General features: G+C 43.5%; 3 protein-coding genes and 1 pseudogene across 8 annotated transcripts in view; 2 read left to right on the plus strand and 2 right to left on the minus strand.

Moving 5' to 3' along the window:
• Positions 1 to 219: 219 nt before the first annotated feature.
• NPC2 (NPC intracellular cholesterol transporter 2) lies at positions 220 to 14416 on the minus strand. Of its 5 annotated transcripts, none has more exons than XM_055360930.2 (6): positions 14288 to 14416; positions 13452 to 13596; positions 6600 to 6707; positions 4682 to 4854; positions 980 to 1057; positions 220 to 568 (listed from the first exon to the last, which is right to left on the minus strand). In XM_055360930.2, the coding sequence occupies exons 2-6, from the start codon at positions 13531 to 13533 to the stop codon at positions 554 to 556; spliced, it is 456 nt and encodes a 151-aa protein (XP_055216905.1). In that variant the 5' UTR covers positions 13534 to 13596; positions 14288 to 14416; the 3' UTR covers positions 220 to 553. The 5 variants fall into 5 exon arrangements, with proteins under 5 accessions (XP_055216905.1, XP_004055485.1, XP_055216903.1 ...); XM_004055437.5 differs by lacking the exon at positions 14288 to 14416 and adding an exon at positions 13829 to 14041; XM_055360928.2 differs by having other exon boundaries at positions 509 to 1057.
• LOC109029521 (ras-related protein Rap-1A-like) lies at positions 2596 to 4122 on the plus strand (annotated as a pseudogene).
• ISCA2 (iron-sulfur cluster assembly 2) lies at positions 13955 to 20004 on the plus strand. 2 transcript variants are annotated; one of them, XM_004055442.5, is made up of 4 exons: positions 13955 to 14102; positions 14307 to 14409; positions 14532 to 14647; positions 15081 to 20004. In XM_004055442.5, the coding sequence occupies exons 1-4, from the start codon at positions 14032 to 14034 to the stop codon at positions 15253 to 15255; spliced, it is 465 nt and encodes a 154-aa protein (XP_004055490.1). In that variant the 5' UTR covers positions 13955 to 14031; the 3' UTR covers positions 15256 to 20004. The 2 variants fall into 2 exon arrangements, with proteins under 2 accessions (XP_004055490.1, XP_018865319.1); XM_019009774.4 differs by having other exon boundaries at positions 13979 to 14102; positions 14532 to 14661; positions 15081 to 15342.
• LTBP2 (latent transforming growth factor beta binding protein 2) overlaps positions 18429 to 21644 on the minus strand; it is a 113759-nt gene continuing 110543 nt past the window's right edge. Inside the window, exon 36 of the mRNA XM_004055436.5 lies at positions 18429 to 21284. Coding sequence (XP_004055484.5) covers positions 21139 to 21284 — 146 coding nt within the window. The 3' untranslated portion in view covers positions 18429 to 21138. The remainder of the gene's footprint in view (positions 21285 to 21644) is intronic.

Genomic DNA, 21644 nt, shown 5'->3' on the forward strand with positions numbered 1-21644 from the left:
TTCTTTCGAGCATGCTTGGTGGTATAAGATTGTGTCGAATAAAGCAAAACAAGGCCATTTTATATAAAATAGATATGGTCTTACTGGAAAAAAAGGAGGAAAAAGTTTCTGAAAAAGTCATGTCTTCAGTGCACTCTGGGACCACGGAACTGGGGGCCTGCCTTCCATGGTTCTAGCAGAATGTACCCTGAAAGGAGCAGGAGAAGACCACAGCCCACATGCAGAAGACAAGACAAACGAGTTTTTATTTATTCAAGAGTACATTTCCAGGTGTAGAAAGAGGCCACAAGTTAATGTTGTTAAAAAAAAAATTAAACATCTGCTAACCAAGTGCTGCATTTAATGAAACCACCTAAGACAGAAAAAGAGACATGAGACAACCACTGAGAACCAGCCACCCGGAGCTGAGTTTCTGCCACAGAGCACCTCCTCTTCAACGAATCACTGGATACCATTGGAGAGCAAGTCACTGTTGTTGAAGCAGCAGAGCTGGAGGTGCTGTCAAGAGTCTCAGCAGACTCATTGGCCGGATGCACCGAACTCAATGAGGCACTTAGAGATGAGAAACCTGTTGATGTAATGTCCCAGCTCAGTGGAAGTGGTTTGGAACCTTTCCTCCACTGTCAGGGCAATAACCCTAGGGCAAGTTATCAGACATTCCTAAGCAACCTCCTTCAGGTCCTGTCTGGCTGGACCTTCCTTACTCCGACAGAAAAAAACCAGTGAAGACAGTTAAATCAATCTCTACAATCTCACTCTCTCTTCTTTCCTTCAACCTTTTTTTTACAAAGGATATTACAAAGGCAACAGTTCTGAGCTCTCAGGAAATAGGGTCTCAGATGCTTTTAGAGGTTGAGAGGCATAAAACAGCAGTCTTGAAATTCCTTTTTTCTTATGGCACTGATTTAGTTTCAGTCTGATTTCTCCTCCACTTCTTTCTTCCCTCCACCCATGCCCTCTCACCCCCAGATAGACTTACGATCTGTACTGGGATTTCCCAGCAGAAGAGACTTTGGTTTTTGTCATCCTGAAGTTGCCACTCCACCACCAGTTTTATCTGGAGAAAGAGAAAAATTGAGAAAAATGAAAATAGGACCTGACTTCTATCCATAATTGGTTTAACTATAATTCCTAGATGTACAGTAGCAAACTTCCTAACTCCTTATACTTTTTTTCTTAAATCATGAGGGCTGCTTAGCATGTGGGCACAGCTTACAGCCTTAAGAGAGTGAACTAAGTTATACTTGTGATTTGATGCTAGCAGCACCACATACTAACTTGGTTAATTTATCAAATGTAATTTCTAAAGCATTCTCTTCTCTCTTAGATCAATGGCACATAAATGAAGTGATATGGTTTGGTTATTTGTCCCTTTGAAATTTCATGTTGAAATGTGACCTCCAATGTTGGAGGTGGGCCTAGTGGGAAGTATTGGATCATGGAGGAAGATCCCTCATGAATGGCTTAGCACCATCCCCTTGGTGATGAGTGAATTCTCACTGACTTCACATGAGATCTGGCTGTTTAAAAGAGTCTGGGACCTCCCCCTTCTCTTTCTTGCTTTAGTGCTGGCCATGTGACACGCTGGCTCCCCTTTGCCTTCTGTCCTAACAGTAAGCTTCCTGAAGCCTCACCAGAAGCAGGTGGTGGCACTATGCTTCAGGTACAGCTTGCCAAACCGTGAGCTGATCAAACCTCTTTTCAAGTTACCCAGTCTTAGGTATTCCTTTACAACAAGGCAAATGGACTAACACATGAAGGCTTACATGAATAATTTCACATTTAAGCAATTTCTCATGTATTTGGCAATCTGATCCAGCTTTTTCCCAATGTAACCATGAAGAGCAGAGAGTAAAAAAAAATTTAGATTCTTAGGTATAAGGAAACGTTCTTGCTAGCTAGAAATGGAAATGTCAAAGCACAAAGGATGGCCTAGAGAAGTCTGTAGCTGTATGAATAATTTCAAGGATGACAACCTTTTGTAGCAATATACTTTCAGTTAACGCCCTTAAACTGCTTTCTAATAATGTACTTCATCAGAAATCCCTGCCTTGACTTGTTACACTCATATCACGTGAGTGGTCCCTTCCAATTCTTGATAACTCACTGACACTCTGCAGGTCCTTTCTTATGTGGACATTAGCTTACTTATCACTAGTTACTACCTCTCTTTTGTACTCTAATGTTTCTTCACAATGGAACATGTGAGTGGCAATGATATTCAGGTTCTTGAAACTTGCTTTGTGAGTTTTTCCAGACTAGTATACATTAACTACTGCTTCATTTAGTGCTTAAACAGTTTGAGCTATTTTTCAAATTAAATGTAACTCATTTAACAGACAACAACTACCATACATTAAGTACCTACTACGTATCAGGCTCTGACTAGTCACTGCATACGTAACTGAGGTTCAGACATGCCCATGGTTATATGGATATTCATCTACTAATCTGTCCCTGACCTCTAAGGTCTCCAACAGCCCTTAAGCACAGACACCCTATATTTGAGTCTCTTTAGAATGTTCTTTAATTACTTACCTTTCCTAGAAAATAAATGGCCAGATATTGCTCCTGAGTTCTACTTGATTTCAAGAAATGCGGCTCTTTTTCTTCATGGAAAAAGGCCATCCCTCTATTTCCTCCATTCTTATCAAGAGACATACCTTTAATACAGGTCCACTGCAGCAGGATCTACTTATGAGTGCTTGGTAGAAAAAGAGGTAGCTGCAGCAGGGATGGGTCGGAGGTGAAGGTGGGGATTGGAGGGCAGAAAGGAGGCTGGAAAAAGCTACCTCTCTGCCATGGAGCTAACAAACTACTGCTCTCTTGTTTTGTTAAGAGATTAATGGAGAAACCAGGATTTTCTGACGACAATGTTAAGACAACTTGGATCGTTAATTATTTGGTACCTGGCTAAAATCTTTTAACATTGCACAGGCTTTGGAGTTATAAGACCCAGCTCAAAACCTGGGCTCCACTACTTCTTAGTGGAGTGGACTCTGTTCATATTGCATAACTTCAGAGGCTCAAATTTCTTCAGCTGTAAAATAGAAATAATATCACCTCTACATAGGATGGTCATGAGATCCAAGAGAAATATTGTATACAAAAATGGCATCAGCCGTTGCTGTGCAGAGCCGAAGCAGGAGCCACAGCTGGGAGGAGGGAGGAGGGAGGAGGAGGTGGAGGAGGTGCTAGACCGGGGGAATCATCAGTATTTAAACAGACCACATCACGGGTGAGCTAGTTGTCCTTGGTTCAGGAGGTGTTGGGCAGTCTGCTCTGATGGTTCAGTTTGTTCAGGGAATTTTTGTTGAAAAATATGACCCAACGATAGAAGATTCCTACAGAAAGCAAGTTGAAGTCAACTGCCAACAGTGTATGCTTAAAATCCTAGATGCTGCAGGCACAGGGCAATTTACAGCAATGAGGGATTTGTATATGAAGAATGGCCAAGGTTTTGCACTAGTATATTCCATCCACGTTTGACTTACAGGACCTGAGGGAACAGATTTTACTGGTTAAGGACACAGAAGATGTTCCAATGATTTTGGTTGGCAATAAATGTGACCTGGAAGATGAGTGAGTAGTTGGCAAAGAACAGGGCCAGAATTTAGCATGACAGTGATGGAACTGTGCCATTTTAGAATAATCTGCAAAGTCAAAGGTCAATGTTAATGAAATATTTTATGACCTGGTCAGACAGATAAATAGAAAAACACCAGTGGAAAAGAAACAGCCTAAAAAGAAATCATGTCTGCTACTCTAGCCCCATAGTCAGCAGCAGCTCTGAGCTAGGTTACAGGAATGAAGAACTATTGCCTAATTGGAAAGTGCCAGCATTCCAGACTTCAAAAAATAAATTTGAAGAGGCTTCTCCTGTTTTATGCATTATGTGAAGAATTTAGATCTTATATTGGTTTGTATAAGTTCCCTGGAGAAAAAAAATTGCTCTGTGTATATCTCTTGGAAAATAAGACATAACAGATGTGAAAATATACTTGACTCTAATATGATTATACAAAAGAGCATGGATGCATTTCAAATGTTAGATATTGCTACTATAATCAAATGATTTCATATTGACCTTTTTATCATGATTCCTCCCTATCAAGCACTAAAAAGTTGAACCATCATACTTTATATCTGTAATGATATTGATATTGCAGTAGATAACTTTTTTGAATCAATTACTTCATTTTATATTTTAAAAATTATGAAATATCCTCTGTCATTATATTCTAATTGAAATTGTGCATAATGCTTTGGAAAAATGGGTCTTTTACAGGAAAAACACTGGGGTAACTGATTTCTATGACTTTCAAAGCTGAAATATACAATACACTAAACCAACTCTAATATTGCTTCTTGTGTTTTACTATCAGATTAAATTATGATAGTTCTTATGTATGATTAAATTTTAGTACATTAAAAAACAAATGGCATCATTAGGCCCAGGCTAACCATCAGGTCATAGTGAAAGAATGAAGAGACACAGAGAAAAAGACCTGCCCTACCTCCTGACGCCTAACACCGCACCTATCTCCTTTCCCTCGGGCTTCTGCTTCTTCATCATAGAGATAAGGGGCCCTTTACCCCCATCTCTGCTTCTTGCCCGCTGCCCTCAGAACTCTAATCCAGTCCCAAGGCCTCCCGTGTCCTCAATAATGGTATCACTTACAGAGGGATATTCGCTTTTCACTGGTAGTTTATTCAGGTAGCTATAGGTCTTGTCTTTTTGGATGGGGCAGTTAATTCCACTCTTACAACCATCAGGCTCAGGAATGGGAAAGGGAACTGGGACGCCCATCAGGATGCCATGCACCACGGCCTTGCTGCTTTTAGATTGAATATCTAAGAGAAAAAAAGAGAATCAGATGGCAAAGAAAATAACCTATTTTCAAACTCTAAATCAAAAATTCAGAAATAATCCCAAGCAACAGCATTCCTAGGGTCTATTTCTCTTGATAGTGGTGCTTGGTACTAGCACAGTGCAAGCATTCACTCCAAACACAATTATGCAAAAAAAAAAAAAAAAAAAAAAAAAGCAATCAGCAGAAGTTTTCTTTGCTCTTAACCTTGCTCTTCATGGCCCTTCACAGTTTCTTAGGAGAATCAGAGATACCTGGATAAACAACCTTATCTAACGAGGCAACTGATTTTTGGCAGTAAACTTTCTGTTTGCTATTTGTATCAGCTTCTGTCCAAGTATACTGTGTGTCTTAAATGTCATGGTCTGTAACAACAGTGAAAGAGGTAACACTTTAGCAGGGTAAGATTAGGCTGGATCACAGTAGCTCCCACCTGTAATCCCAGCACTTTGGGAGGCTGAGGCGGGTGGATCATCTGAGGTCAGGAGTTTGAGACCAGCCTGGCCAACATGGAAAAACCCTGTCTCTACTAAAAATACAAAAATTAGCCGGGCGTGGTGGCGCATGCCTGTCATCTCAGCTACTCAAGAGGCTGAGGCGGGAGAATCGCTTGAGCCCAGGAGGCGGAGGTTGCAGTGTGCTGAGATTGTGCCACTGCACTCCAGCCTGGGTGACAGAGCGAGACTCTGTCACAAAAAAAAAGAAAAAAAAACAAAAAAAAGAAATTGGGTAAGATTAGAAAGACATGCATTTCTTTATAAACTTTACCCTCCACATCACAAGATGGCCAGGAGGAATAAAGGTATTAAAAAATGAGGGCAATCAGACTTATGAGTTATTAGGGTATTTTGGAGACCCAGAAAATTGGTTCTGTTTCTTTCTTTCTGTCTGGGTTGGGGATGACTTGTTCAGAAGGCTTTTTTTTTTTGGTTTGGAACAATAGAGAGGCCAGGGTATAGTCCAGAGAGGAAACAGGGAGCTAGTACTTAGAGCTGTCTTTAGGCTTATGAACAAAAGATGACAGGAACTTTGAGGTTTCTTATTAGACTGTCTAGTCTAGTTTCACAGGACAGAAAATGAGGAAAGGATTCAAGGAACATGCCCTGCTTAGTAATAAAAGATTTTACATTTGTCTAGATTCTTAAAAATCTCAAAGTGATGTGGTACAAGGAAGCAAAAAGTTCCAATGATATTTCTTGAATATTGGAGAAGAAAGCTCAGATTTCTTGGCTGTTTCTTGGGTCCCCAGTGGGTTCCCTAAATCTTAAGGAGGCTGTTAAGTATTAGTTGCACCTTTATTTTCAGGTGGGATGTAGACTTAATAGCTGAAAGGCATTACTGCTTAAAACAACATTTTGGAGGAGTTCCAAAGCTTAAAGAATTGGGGTCCATACTAATACTCTGCAGTCTGTAGCTAAACAGAGCTGACATTCCCATCAAAGCCTGCTATGCAATATGGGTCAAGACAGAGAAAAGCCAAGCCATCTTCTCTAATCTGTGAACACATGGACATCTCCCTGTTTGCTTAAAGGGAGTCTGGGAGCCACGGACCCTGCATGAGAAGGGTGTCCAAGGGCACAGTGAACCCTAGCTTTGCATGAGGTGCAAAAGAAATCATAAAATTCATGACTGCCAATTCCCCTCCCCTCCATTCCCATGCTTATTCCAACACTTGATATTTAGGTTATGCTTTAACATGAATTTGAGGTAAGAGCCACTTTTACGCACTGCTGGTGAAGGTGACATTGACGCTGTAAGACTGTCCTTTGCTCAGTTGGCAGGGTTGGGTGGGGCATGGGCTCACATTCACTTCCTTTATAACTCCATCCACAGAACCTGCAAAAGAAAAATGAATTGGAATAGGAGAATAGGAGGAGAAATAAGCCAGCTAGGCTGCCCACCACCTGATGGGAAGGTGCTCTGCTCTCCCATTTAGGGTCAACTCATTCTCCTCAGACTGTTTCCCAGAATGGAATCTTTAAGAATAATGCCCAATTAGAAGTCAGAATCTTGATTCATCTTGCTGCTAAAATTATAGCCTTTAATTCAGGTGATAAAGAAGCTAGTTGGTTTTTTGATCAAGAGAAAGTTAATATTTGTCAAACTAAATAATATCAAGACCATATCCATAAATGATCATATTAAAGGAATTAAACTTCAATCAGAGAAATTCCAAACATTCCTAGAGTCTTGTCTTGCATTCTTAATGGTAAGGGTCACAGTTTAAACTTAAACCTTGAAGATGTTTGCTTCAACCTTCCTTTGGATGAAAATATTCCTATTTTCCCTTTCTTTTTCTAGCATATAGATTAGCATGTAAATCTGATGAAAGTTGTTCACTACAGGAAAAACTACATTTTTTTTTTTTTTTTTTGAGATGGAGTCTTGCTCTGTCACCAGGTTGGAGTGCAGTGGCACAGTCTCAGCTCACTGCAACCTCCACCCCCTGGGTTCAAACCATTCCCTGCCTCAGCCTCCCGAGTAGCTGGGACTACAGGCACGTGCCATCATGCCCGGCTAAGTTTTTGTATTTTAGTAGAGACAGGGTTTCACCATGTTGGCCAGGATGGTCTTGATCTCCTGACCTCGTGATCTGCCTGCCTAGGCCTCCCAAAGTGCTAGGATTACAGGTGTGAGCCATCATGCCCTCCCTGTTTTGTTTTTTGTTTTTTTTTTTTTTTGAGACAGGGTCTCACTCTGTCACCCAGGCTAGATGCAATGGCACAATCTCAGCTCACTGCAGCCTCAACCGTCCCAGGCTCAAGTGATCCTCCTACCTTATCCTCCTGAGTAGCTAGAACAATAGGCATGCACCACCACACCCAGCTAATTTTTGTGTTTTGTAGAGACAGGGTTTCACCATGTTGCCCAGGCTGGTCTCAAATTCCTAGGCTCAAGCAATTTGCCCACCTTGGCCTCCCAAAGTCCTGGGATTACAGGCATGAGCCACTGCACATGGCCAAAAACCGCACTTTATGCAGAAACAGCTAGAAAGCAAATGTAGAGCCTGAAACTCCGCGGAGGAAGATCAGAAATGAATTACACCATCTTTCTACCTCAAGTTCTACATGAGCAAACACTGATTGAGGGAGTCTGCTATTACTGCTTGGAAAGTCTGCCAGATCCCAAAACAGACTGAACCTTTCTTGAATCCGGCTTCAAGAGTTTTTAGTTCCTGAATCATTCATTTTTAGACTCTATGGAAATTGTACCTTGAGTAGCAAGGATGAAGGAAAGCAGAGGCATCTGAAGAAAACATCTCACAACAATGGTATTTATCATCCTTGTTTTAGGGGTTAGAAACCAGAAGAGCAAAGATTACTGAGATTTGTCCAAGGTCACATTGCCTGGAAGGGGCAGATCGAAGACTCAATGGGTGGGCCTGACTTAGAAGCCCTTGTCGCTGGAACCTGAAAGAAGCTTTAAATACACAGTCATGTTGATGAATGGAAGGACACCCCAAGGAAATTTGCATCTGAGAACTACTTGAGGAGTCTGTCTCAAACTCAACTTTTCAGGTTTCTTAATTCAGCATCACCTCTTTGCCCCTCACCATGATTCTCTTTCTATCGTAGAGGCTCAACCCCTATATCCTCTGTGATTTTCAGTGATGAAGTATCTTCTATCCAGATTTTGTACCCTTTCTCCCAAACTGCTGGTAAATCCTTTGCCCAGTATTTTGTCTTCCTGGAATCCCTTCATTCTTTCACCCCAACTTGACTTCCTAGAGAAATAAGCAGCACTATTAAAGGTATAGGTAAAACAATGAAAAGTGTCAGAATATCAGTCTTGGCTTTTAAAATTAGGCTGATTCAAGGGTGGGCATGGTGGCTCATGCCTGTAATCCCAGCACTTTGGGAGGCCAAGGCAGGTGGATCAAGAGGTTAAGAGTTCGAGACCAGCCTGACCAACATGGTGAAACCTCGTCTCTAATAAAAATACAAAAATTAGCCAGGTATGGTGGTGCTCACCTGTAATCCCAGCTACTCAGGAGGCTGAGGCAGGAGAATCGCTTGAACTGGGGAGGCAGAGGTTGCAGTGAGCCGAGATTGTGCCACTGCACTCCAGCCTGGGTGACAGAGCAAGACTCTGTCTCAAAAAATAAAATAAAATAAAATAAGACTGATTCCAGAAGCCTACTCACTTCCGAGTAAGCAGACTATGGAATTTAAGAGGAACTACCACTTAACGCTGAACAGAGGAGTGACCCTAAACAGAAAAACCACCTACCATCTCTGAACTAGGAATGACCCTTAAGAGAGGAACTACCTCCCACTTCTGAATTGGGAACTGCACCATTTTCACTGCACTTCTGCAGTTTCTTCAATGATTTAGTCCTGTTCTTTAAGGCCCACTTATGAGTCATGAAATATTTTGGCTCCAAAAACAACATGAAGTACCTTAAATCTTGACTAAGGTTGTTAAGATCTGGATTTTTTCCAAGAATCAAGGGGATGAAGAGGAGTACAGAGGTTAAGGTCTTTATAGTTTCAATACAAGCTTAGGGCACAAGTTAAGCTTAACTCCAAATAGCACTGACTCACACAGCCAAGATGGCAGAAGTGCCAGCTGCATTAAAGAAGAATACTGCTACCTGAGTCTGGGTTTCATTTCCTCTGAAATATTAACTTGGCCTAGGTCTATATAGCTGCTGGGAATGATACACTTGCAAATACTGCATATGTTAAAAACATAAGGATGAGACGTAAGAAGGTACTAGAAAGAGTCAGAAATAGGATTTATCCCTGGGAATCCTCAAAACAAATACATATTTTTCAAAATTAAAAAATTTAAGAAAAGAAATTGGATTCACCTGACTTGTCCAGGTTGTTTCTAAGTAGTTTCAAAAACTGATTTTAAGCACACATCTGCAATCTACAGATGTATACTCGACTTTGGGAACCTGCATTCTTAAAATAAGTGTGTGTGTGTGTCTGTGTGTGTATGTATGTATTTTAATCTCAGTCTAACCAAGGACAAAAGTACTTGTATACAATAAATGCTTGACCAAAAAAGGTTTAAATAAAGCCTTTAAAAATCCCATTTCCTCCTGCCCCAGAGACTGGGCAGTTGAATGGGGGAGAATGCAAGTGAACTGCCTGATAACAGTGCCTGTAACAGGGTAAGTTAAGTTCTGCCATTCAGCCATCATTGCTGAGAGGCAGACTCTGGTGCCCGATGCCTGGGTTTGAAATCTCACTATCTCTGCTACTTACTGTATAGCCTCAAGGCAAGATACTGTACCTCTCTGGGGATAATGGTGTAGCTGAGCTAACACAAATACAGATCTTAGGTAAGTGTCTGGAACATAGTGATACATATATTTACTATTATTATCATATCTGGATTTAGCCCATGAGTTTAATCTAGAATAGCTGCTCCTGGGTAGGTTAGCAAGTTCCCTTCTGACACAAAAACTGGACCTCTCACCTCAAATATACTTTGTGGATAGAAATTATGTTTCTAGCCAATAGGATGGACTCTTTTTGTCTCAAAAGTAGAATGCATGAAGACAGAGGCAAACTGCAGGTTGAGAGTACATTATCTGCTATGCAGTCAGTCACCAGATTAGCTCAGTACTATAAAAGTATGATATGAACTCAGAAATCTAAGTAGATGTTCTTTGCTACCTGTACCTGCCCTTGGGTGGAACAGACTCTTTAACTATCATCACATTGACCAACACTGCTCCAGCTAGGTCGGTAAATAGTACCTTGCAGTCCTTTACCCCTCAGCTTGCTTCTCCATCATTGCAAAGTTCTTAAACTGCACACGCTCTTAAGCATCCAAAACAGTTTGAGAAACACTCTCTTCCACTCCAACCCATTTTCGGTGAATAGGGAAAAAAGAAATCCCGAACTTCAATCAACAATCTATTGAAAATCAGTGCTAATGTTAAGGCTTTCAATGTCCAGCTTCCACCTGCTTCTTTCAAGGCTGAGTCACATAATCTAGTAGGAAGTAAGTAAGGGGTAGTACTTATAGCTCTTTCATCCAGTTTTCTGATGACAAGAGGTTCTTAGACTTCCAGTGTCAATAGAACAAACTCCTCTGTTCTAACCAGCAAACATTATAAAATTAGTTTGCTTGGTCCACTTTCTCACTTGAGGAAATCCCACGCCAGGGAAGGTGGGTGTAGAGTGGAACACAAAAATCTTTTGATGTGGGCACTGAAGTCTTTATATCATATTTCCCAATTCAAAAGTAAATTATAAATCTGTAACTGACACCCTTCTTCCCTGTAAAAGCTTCTTCCCATAGGTGTACTCCTGCTTTTTCAAATAAGTAGAATAATTTCTGGACTCATTTCCCTTCTTTTTTTGGAAACCCAAAGTGGCTCACAAAGACCCACTGTTTCCTACCACTTACCGGGTGTGAGATCTTGGGCAAGTTACTCTATGTGCTTCACTTTCCTCATCTGTAAGACAGCTTGTGAGGATGGAATGAGTTATTTTATTTTATTTTATTTTTTTGAGACGGAGTCTTGCTCTGTCGCCAGGCTGGAGTGCAGTGGCGTGATCTTGGCTCACTGTAACCTCCACCTCCCGGGTTCAAGCGATTCTCCTGCCTCAGCCTCCCGAGTAGCTGGGACTACAGGTGCACACTATCATGCCCAGCTAATTTTTGTATTTTTAGTAGAGATGGGGTTTCACCATGTTGGCCAGGATGGTCTCAATCTCTTGACCTCGTGATCTGCCCGTCTCGGCCTCCCAAAGTGCTGGGATTACAGGTGTGAGCCACTGTGCCTGGCCGGAATGAGTTATTAAAATTAATAGTGTCTTCATCCAAACGCGGGCTACTAAGTTTAATGGAGGGAAAGGCAGTAATTTGAAGCAATAATAGCTTTCAAGTGCCAGTCTCCTAAATCAATGGAATAGCATTTAAGTGTTAATAGGCCAGCACTCCATTTCTTAATCAATCCTGTCCCCTAATCCCCAACTTTGCTTTTGTCTCAACATGAATTTTTATGACATAGGGGAAAAAGATTTCCATCTATGTTTTCAACACATTTCATTGAGCAGTTACTATTACCTGGGCACTGGATATAAAGCAGCAAACTTATGAAACCGCCTTTGCAAAAATCCTGAGGAAATTAAGTCAGTGAAAGAGATCAGGACTCACCTACCCATCTTCCTTCTAACCTCTAAACTGTCTTTGTTCATTCCTGGGTGTAGGCTGAACTAGTCTTGGAAAGGAATTTATAGTTTAAACTCTGAAACGAAATGGATAATAGCCCTTTCCTGAAAAACCCCTTCTTGCCTGGGGACCAGTCTGCCTTTGTAGGACTAACAAATTAGCTACGAGTTTAGGGGCCACGCCGCCTCTGGCTATAAGAGTCTGAACCTCCCCAAATTGCTCCTGGTAATAATATCACTATTGTAAAACCTAAGGTCAGTGCTTGAGATATTTTGCAGATCCTGCATTCCGATGCAGCAAATGACACCACCCAGAGGTCAGCAAGAAGAACTCACTTCGACCCTCCTATGATTTTATCTTCAACCTGACCAATCAGCACTCCCCACTTTCCAAGCCCATACCCGCCAAATTATCCTTAAAAACTCTGATCCCCGAATGCTCGGGGAGACTGATCTGAGTAACAATAAAACTCCGGTCTCCCCCACAGCCGGCTCTGCGTGAATTACTCTTTTCGCCATTGCAAATCCCATCGTGATAAATCCGCTCTGTCTAGGCAATGGGCAAGGTGAACCCCTCGGGCGGTTACACTTACTCTGGTTCCCCATTCTGCTGCGTGACTTTAGGTAGGCTACCCAACATCCCTGGAATTCAATGATTGATTATACGATCTCCGTGCTTCCTTTCCACTCATAGATCTTACAAAGTCAGTTTCATGCCTCTTTCATTGACAGTTCTATCTCTCTACCTCCACCTCTGAACAAAATTGCTCGAGTTTCTGTTCCGACAATTCTATAGACTCGACTCATTGAAGGCACTCAGAATTTCTACCACCTGTTGTTGTATTTTCCAACAAAGATTCCAACCACAGCGGCGAGAGGGAGTTATGTATCACAAGCTGTGATTAGAGACACAATGAGATTTATACAAGGAAAAACTGATTAAGAATCACAACAAGATTCCAAAGCCCAAAGGAAGTCCTATTTGTAACAATAAATGATGAAAAAGGGGAATTGACTTTTGACTTGTCAGCAAAAACGAAATTAAAAGAAAAGCAAAGGGAGTTGGAAGGGGGAGGCGGGATTCCAAGATACAAAGCATAAATAAAAAGAAGTTCTGTGCTCCACCCCTCCACCAGCGCTGGATACAGCCCTTCTGTTGTCCGCCCTACAAACTTTAGGAAACTTCAGCAAAAAGCCCACCTCCTGGAGTTCCCAGGAACCCCAAAACACGCGTTCTAAGGAAAGAAACAAAGTTGTGTGCGGTCGGGTTTCATGGAGGCCAGCGCCTTCTCCCCCGACCCAGCCCATTCCAGTTAGGTAGGGTCCAAGGCTCAGCCTGGCCGCCCGAGGGATCCGCCCAGCCCAGCCCCGGGGGTCTCAGCGCGGGGGTCCGGCGGGGCCTTCCACGGAGGGCGCGGGAACCTTGGGCGGGCCTGGGGCTCACCGCAGTCCTTGAACTGCACCGGTTCGGCCTGGGCAGCGGTGCTGAGCGCCAGGAGCAGGAATGTAGCTGCCAGGAAACGCATCGCGGCTAACGAAGTTCCAAGCTCGGGAAAGAAGCAGCGGCCGCCCGCGGTCACAAGACAAACCTGTGGGGGCGGGCCCGGGGAGGAGCCCAGTCAGGCGACCTGTCACCAGTAACCACAGCTGAGGCCCGCCCGCGCCCCGCCCCCGGCTCCGGAAAGCCAGCTCCAGCCCTCTCAGGCCCAGAAGCCTGCAGTCTCCGCCCATGCCATTCCCTTAGCGGCCTGACCCGCCCGGACCCACCTCCGCCCCGCCCCACCTCACTCCTCCCCGCCCCGTTCCTTCCCTTTAGAGCACCTCCCCGGCTTCCCGGGTGCGTCCCTGCCGCTGCCGTCTGGAGCATCTCTAGCCAATAAGACACCTTCTCCTCCCGCACTACCCAATAGGCATGTTGGGGGCGGGGCCTCCGTGAAGTCCCGGCCTCCTGTTCGTTCTCTCCGCCTCCCGAGGCCCCGGGTGAGAAACGGGGGAGACGCGAGGGGCGGAGCTTGTGGAGGAAGATGGCTGCCGCCTGGGGGTTGTCCCTAACGGCCGCTACGCAGAGAGCGGTCACTCCCTGGCCGAGGGGCAGGTACCAAGACTAGAAAGGCACCTGGAAAGGGTGTTTGGTTCTGCGCCTCTAGGACAAATGGGAAACTAAGGCCTGTGGGGGAGGCGAGGGTTTGGTGGGAGGCCGTCCAGGTGGAGGTCGCCAGGTTTAGCGTGAGGCGCTCCAGGTCGAGGGTTGCAAGGTGCCCCTTCTGCTCCCGGGCTCACCCTCCTCCCTTGCGCGCAGGCTCCTCGCGGCCTCCCTGGGACCCCAGGCGCGTCGGGAGGCGTCGTCCTCCAGCCCCGAGGCCGGCGAAGGGCAGATCCGCCTCACAGACAGTTGCGTCCAGGTAGGAGGCCGGACGCGGAGCGGCGGTACCCAGGCGATTGGCGGGAGCAGCGGGAACTGCTCTTCACTCAGCCCTTTAATTCCCGTTTCCCGCTATTCTTGATCCCCCTTCCTGCATTTCAGAGGCTTCTGGAAATCACCGAAGGGTCAGAATTCCTCAGGCTGCAAGTGGAGGGAGGTGGATGCTCCGGATTCCAATACAAATTTTCACTGGATACAGTTATCAACCCCGACGACAGGCAAGGAGGAAGGGGTGGGTCCCCAAAGGAGGTACAGGAGGGACAAAAGTGTCTCCAGTTTAAGGTGCACTTTTATTCCAAATTTAAAGGGTTTACCTGGGATGGTTAACACCGCCCGTCTCACAGTGAGGATGCAGTAAAGGTTTGTTGTTCTGAATCAAAATAACTAAGTTACAGGAGCAAAATTGATCTGCCCAGGTCCATTGGGTAGTCGGTAGAAAGTCAGGCCGGACTAGATTCCAGGCTTAAGTCCCTACACGTTTCCCAGTATTTATTCCATTGAATCATTTTGCCTCAAAGAAAATCAGCACCTGTTAAAGGTAGTGGGGAAGCTAACTCTGTACTTTAGAAAACAGGATGTGCACCTCTGGGCTCAGGGGATGTCTTTTTTGTGTTTGCGATACTCCTTAATGCCTTCCTCCTGTCTTTTCAGGGTATTTGAACAGGGTGGGGCAAGAGTGGTGGTTGACTCTGATAGCTTGGCCTTCGTGAAAGGGGCCCAGGTGGACTTCAGCCAAGAACTGATCCGAAGCTCATTTCAAGTGTTGAACAATCCTCAAGCACAGCAAGGCTGCTCCTGTGGGTCATCTTTCTCTATCAAACTTTGATGTGTTGACTGGTGACTCTGGGATTGTCACCAGTTGTACCAATTTGAAGAACCTGGAATTAGTAGAATTCTAGAAGTTTCCTTCTAATCATGTCCCTCTCAATTTTATTTCCCGCAGTCCAGGAGTGTTATGTTTTGCCACTATTATTTTCAGAACGTGAAGATTTTACTCTTGGCTTAATTTTTCCTTCCAGCTCCACTCAGTGCTAAGGCTGAGCCTCCAGATGCTGTTACCTCAGATTTAATTACTGGTTGAAACTCCGTATAATTTGTAGAGCCTCCATGGCTCTAAAATTTGGAATTAAGTTCTCTTGCCTTAAGAGCTGCTTGTACATATGTGGATAGCTATGTATAAAAGCTTCATTTTAAAGAAGGTTCTTATTGTGTTGTGGATCAGGGTCACAGATTGGGTAGCTTGGACACCAGTTATTAGGGATGAGAAAAGTAAATGAAATGTTCTCTTTTTCATTTCACCCTGCCAGAATGTGCCACTTGACTTATCTTTATTGTCTATGCAACCCATTTGCCACTTCCTATTTGATAGGACAGATACATTTTAGTCTCATACTCGTGGATCTGCTACGAGTCATAAAACCAAGAGCCCGTTACCCAGAAAACTTGGACCAAACCCTCACTGATAGTGAATTATTTCAAAAATAGCCTCCCTACTCATACAGACATTTTAAGATTCTGTGACAATTTAATGACTGAATCTTTTTAGGATATGTTGCTTTACCTGCCTTCTGTTGTAAAATGGCTCTGGTCTCATGCACAGCAGGAAGTGATCCCTTTATTGTTATAGGTAATAGATTCTTAGGAAGCTTTTTTTAGATTCGGTTACCAGATGAAATGTAGGATGCCCAGTTAAATTTGAATTTCAGGTAAATAATTTTTTAGTATGCGTATGTCCCAAATATTGCATATACTAAAAATTACTATTTGAAATTCAAATTTAACTCCTATATTTTTATTTGCTGACCTTGGCAACTCTACTTTAGGGTCACCAAACAGAAAGCTTTTAAAATCACAAATTCTAGTGAATTAAAGTACTTGTGTAGGTGTGGCACTTAAATAGGCTTCGGAGCTTGAAATAATCCTGTTACAGTGCTGTGGAGCTGTGTGGACAGACAGTGAAAGAAAATCTACCACCATCACCACACCGAATGATTTATTAATACTGATGTTGGAGAAACTACAACCAAGTTGATTCTGGAAGAGTTACTGGTTAAATCCATCTTTTGCTTGGGAGCCTAGAAGTTTGTTACAGCAAAGACTTGCATTTCTGCACTGGATTGGAATTAAGGTCATTTAGTAAGAATTTACTATTTTAAAACATGGAAATAGAGTTTAGAAAATATCTGAGACAGAAACTTAGATACATTTCCAACATGGCAAAACCTAGGACTTAGAGAAAACAAACCTGTCATGCGGTTAGAGGAGAGAAGGGGACACTCAGAAACCTGAGCACATTTCTTAGAGCTGGTGGAAGGAGGCAGAAAGCAGCATACCATGAGAGCATCTGTGTGCGCACATGACCAAGACAGTGCCGCCAGTACCTGCGCCTGATAGGCTTTCAGTTCAGACTACCTGTCCTTTCATCCTCCTTAAAAAGATTTTGCTACATTTTAAACATTAGAATATATTCTTTAAGAATATTTTGTGGGTTATTTATTGATTTTGTGGTTTTAAAACTCTTGAGCACGAGCAGAACAGCTTTTGTTGCTAAATCAATCAAATTACAGTGGTGCACTAGACAGAAACAGTCCCTTAGAATGCAGAAGCTTATATGTGAGTATCTACTGTTAATGGGAGAATTGGAATTTTATGTTTAGAAAAAGGCAGATTTGGGGCTGGGCACGGTGGCTCACGCCTGTAATCCCAGCACTTTGGGAGGCCAAAGCAGGCAGATCAGCTGAGGTCAGGAGTTTGAGACCAGCCTGGGCAACATGGTGAAACCCTATCTCTACTAAAAATACAAAAATTAACTGCATGGTGGACACCTGTAATCCCAGCTACTCGGGAGACTGAGGCAGGAGAATCACTTGAACCCGGGAGGCGGAGATTGCAGTGAGCCAAGATTGCACCACTGCACTCCAGCCTGGGTGGCAGAGTGAGACCCTGTCTCAAAAAAAAAAAAAAAAAAAAAAAAAAAAAAAAAAGGCGGATTTGGGAAAATCATGTTACTTCACACTGAGAAAGCTTCATTGGGAAACCAGAAGTGGCAGCAGGAAGTCTCCATTGGTGGAGACTTTATGTTGTTTTTCAAAAAGAAGGTCTCTTGGTCAATGCCCAGATCTTATTGTGGTACCATACTTCAGTTATGTGATGAGAGTGACCAATGGTATGTAAATTATGTGTCCCATCCACTCTTAGTTTCTTTCTTTTTATTTGAGGCAGGGTCTCGATCTGTCTCCTAGGCTGGAGTGCAGAGGTGCAGCCTCTACCTCCCAGGCTCAAACAACCTTCCCACCTCAGCCCCCGCAAGTAGCTAGGACTGCAGGTGCACACCACCAAGCCCAGCTACTTTTTGTATTTTTTGTAGAGATGGGGTTTCACCATGTTGCACAGGAGTCTCGAACTCCTGGGCTCAAGCAATCCTCCTGCCTCAGCCTCCCAAAGTGCCGGTATTACAGGCACGAGCCACCATGCCTGGCCCACCCATAGTTTCTTCGTATGGGAATGTTGACTGATTACAAGGGATAGGAGGAAAGAAGTTGAGAAGTAAAAGATTAGGAAGGACTACTAAAGTAGGTGTTCAGGAAGAGACTCTTCTTTCTGTAACTTCTGAGAATCGAGCTCTGTTCTTTTGTCGTTTGTTATAAAGCATTAGAGTGCAGGGGTGGCATTTGGCAGGATCAACCTGGTACAGGGAAGTGGGCAGCACTGATCGTGGTGGTACAGCTCTCCCTGGCTTTGGGCAGGGCCTAACACTGTTCACTGCATGTTTTGTCTGAAAGGAAGGAATCTCTTCTATTTTTCTTCCTATCTAGCATTGATGTTTATGATCGTTCTTTTAAAATCCGTATTTGCCACGCTTCATAAAAATGCCACAGGGCTGCCTGACAAATTTGCATTAAGGAATTTTGATATAATTAGCACCTGGCTTTAGTTGTAAATTATAGTCAGATAAATATATAAAGAGAAGGAGCATTTAAGCAATCTTTGGCCAGCAACTGTATTTAAAAATATTTTATTTTTTTTTGAATAGGTGATACATATGATACAAAATTCAAAAAAATACAAAAGGAGATACAGTGAAAAGTCTCCCAATCCTGTACCTATCCACCCAGTCACCCTCCCTACAAACCACCATTGGTTCTAAGAATTTATCCTGCAGATGTAATCCCATAAATTAATGTGAAATATGCACAAGAATATTCATTACAGCATTATTTATAGCAAAAGACAGGAAACAATGGAAACGTCTGTCAGTGAGGGACTGATTAAATAAATTATGGTTTATCCATTCAATGGAATAGTATACAGCTGTAAAATGAAATGAGGCAGCTCTAATTGCAAGTATAAAAAAAAAAGCGAAGTGCAGAACAGCATGCATAGTATGCTATTTGTATTTTAAAGAAAGGAAATATGTATATATGCATACAATATCTCAAGATCGGCAGGAAGGTGGAGATTGGAGTGTTGTGGGGGCAGTGGGAACAGCAGTTACGAAGGTGTAGTGCCAGCAGGATATATTTGGGGGATGGTAAGTTCTCCGATGGTGAGGTATAAGGCGGAGTGGCAAGGATGAGGTGAACAGACAACTGCTTCTCTTTCCCCATTCTTTAGACAAATAGTGTTATGTTACATGCTGTTATGCAACCCTCCCTTTTCCCCTTAATTTGTTTTGGATATCTTTCTTAAGGAATTTAGAGCCACCTTTTTTAAGGGTTCCATAGCAATTAATTGTTTCTAATCTTTAGCTATTACAAATGATGCAGTAATAACTTCTTACATATGTCATTTTATAGCTGGTGAAAATATATCTGAAGGTTAAGTTCCTAGAAGTGGAAACTACTGGATCAAAGAGTTAGTGCTTTTATAATTTTGAAGGACATTGCCATATTGTCCTCTTCAATATGTACTTCTGTCAGTTGTTATGAGAGTGCCTATTTCCCACATGCTTGCCAGCTAGGAGTCTTAACAAGCTTTTTGATCTTTGCCAATCTGACAGTTTTAAAAAGGATCTCAGTATGGTTTTAAGTTGCATTTCTTTTATTATGAGTGAAAGAATATTTTTACATGCGTAAGAGTGACTTATTTTTGTCTGCTGAAAACATCTCAATTAGTATAGGGACCTAGAGCAAATTATTGAAGCTTTCTATGTCTCAGTTTCCTCACCTGTAAATTGAGAATAAACAATAGTAAGTAGGATTATTGGATAATTAAATGAAATGTATGTATGGCACTCAGCACAGTGCCTGGCACATGGCAAGCATTCAATAAGTTATGTGATGGCTAACAATCAGAGGAGCAGGTAGGACAGGGCAGATTAAATTAAGAAAGTAGCATTCACTTCCATGCTCCAGTCACATGGAGCCTTGTTCATTTACATTGCCATTCATCAGAGAAGTACGAAGTCAGAGCTTTCCTTGTCTTTTAATAGTAAAGAGTCATTTCCCATTGGAACCCATCATAGGCTATCAGCAGAGCTGGCCAGGGAGTAGGCACAGCCTCATCTCTAATATTTAGACTTAGCCAACATGGTAAAGAAATTTAATCTGATATGAAATAAAAACAACAGAAGAGACCAGATGTACATTTCTTTATTCCACCATGGTTCTGAACTCCCAGCTAGTTTGGGTTGGAGTGATTCTCTGCTTGTAAACTCAGAGGAATGCCTGCCATCGTTTTCTGAAGGGAAAGGGCAGGGGCTTCTGAGTGGAGGGGAAAAACAACATTGGAAATCTGGCTTCTTCTGAACAAGGCCACACTGGAAAATAGACTTTTTACTTTTAGCACATCAAACTGGTTTTCACAAAAGGAGAGCCCAGAAGAGGTTTGTTTCCTGTAAGAAGCAGTGTTTATGTAATAGAGGTCTTTGTAGATGGGTACTGTATCCCGTGGCAGCCCTTGCTGCTGGTGCCCACGGGCTATCACTGGGCAGATTTTGAATGTTTACAGCTACTGAATATTTTCTTTAGACGTATAAAGCCTTGGCTCCCCTTTCTCATCAACTCCACATATTTTTCATCATGTCCTCTTGCTGCGCAGGCTCTTTGTTCTTCTTCATTTGTGTCTCTTACACTCAACAAGCTAATATCAGTCTTGCTTCTCTGAGTGAAGGGATCTTCTGCCACTCCTTGGGGTCAGAGAATGGGCTACAGGATGGAGGTGTGGCAAAATCAGGGCCCAGAACAGATTGGCTGAGTGGTGGTGATGGTTCTTAGGAGGGGGCTCTGGAGTCAGTCCCTAAGCTTCCCCAAATCCTTTCTTGCTCCACAGATTCTGAAGGACCTCCCTAGGGCAGATGTAGCCTCTGTCCCAGTTGTGGGATCGTCAGGATGATGGTGGATTGTGGCTGGAAAGGGGTGTCTGCAGTGTGAGGCCACGGGGCCTTGCATGCTTGCACAGCTTGGGAGGGTGGATGAGGGCCATCCTTTGGTAAGCATCCCATAGCAAGGCCAGGAAAGGTGGTGGACAGGGCCTCATGCGGTGGCTGAAGCATTAAAGCGATTGGTGGTGCTTGAGCCAAGCAAGGGCACGGAGGCAATGACCGAAGCTTACAGCCAGAGGCTAAGCTGGGAGAGATGAAAGCAGGCAAGGCTGATTGGGAACCTCTGGCCTGATGTCACGGTGTCTTCCCAGCTAGGAAATCATCCTCAAGGCCCCTGCCTGTGACTGGAGGCCATTTCCAGGTAGTTGCCACACTGACCCCTAACTGCTACTCCTTGGCAGTGCAGTGGGGGGGCCCTGCCTCAGCCACATATCCCGGGGAGCAGTGGCAGCGGTAGGAGCCCTCTGTGTTCTCGCAGTAACCATGGACACAGAGCACAGCAGGCCCGTTCAAGTCATCACACTCATTCACATCTAAGAGGAAACAAAGGAGAGTGCTGTAGGGAGCCCAAGTGCCTCTGCTGGCTGCCTCCACCTCTCTGGTTAGTAAGCCCTGGCCACTGCCCTAGAGTGAAACCCTAAGTGTGACAGCCAGAGGCTGAAGTCACTTCCCAAAACCAAGCAACTCAAGGACAAAGCAGGGGGCAGCAAGCTCATACCATGCCCAAGACCGTGCTCTCTTGTCCTTGTCTTTTGTCTGGGAACCTGCACGGAAGGGGCTTTCTAAAGCACATAATTAAACCTTCCTTTGGCGCTTTCTTCCCTTCCAGCCTGACGCAGACAGCCCCACTAGGAGGCAGCAGTGGCTTTTCCAGCCTTCCTGAGTTCAGGCGT

The sequence above is a fragment of the Gorilla gorilla genome, chromosome 15 (assembly GCF_029281585.2).
Source record: "Gorilla gorilla gorilla isolate KB3781 chromosome 15, NHGRI_mGorGor1-v2.1_pri, whole genome shotgun sequence".
In the NCBI taxonomy this organism is placed as follows: Eukaryota; Metazoa; Chordata; class Mammalia; order Primates; family Hominidae; genus Gorilla; species Gorilla gorilla.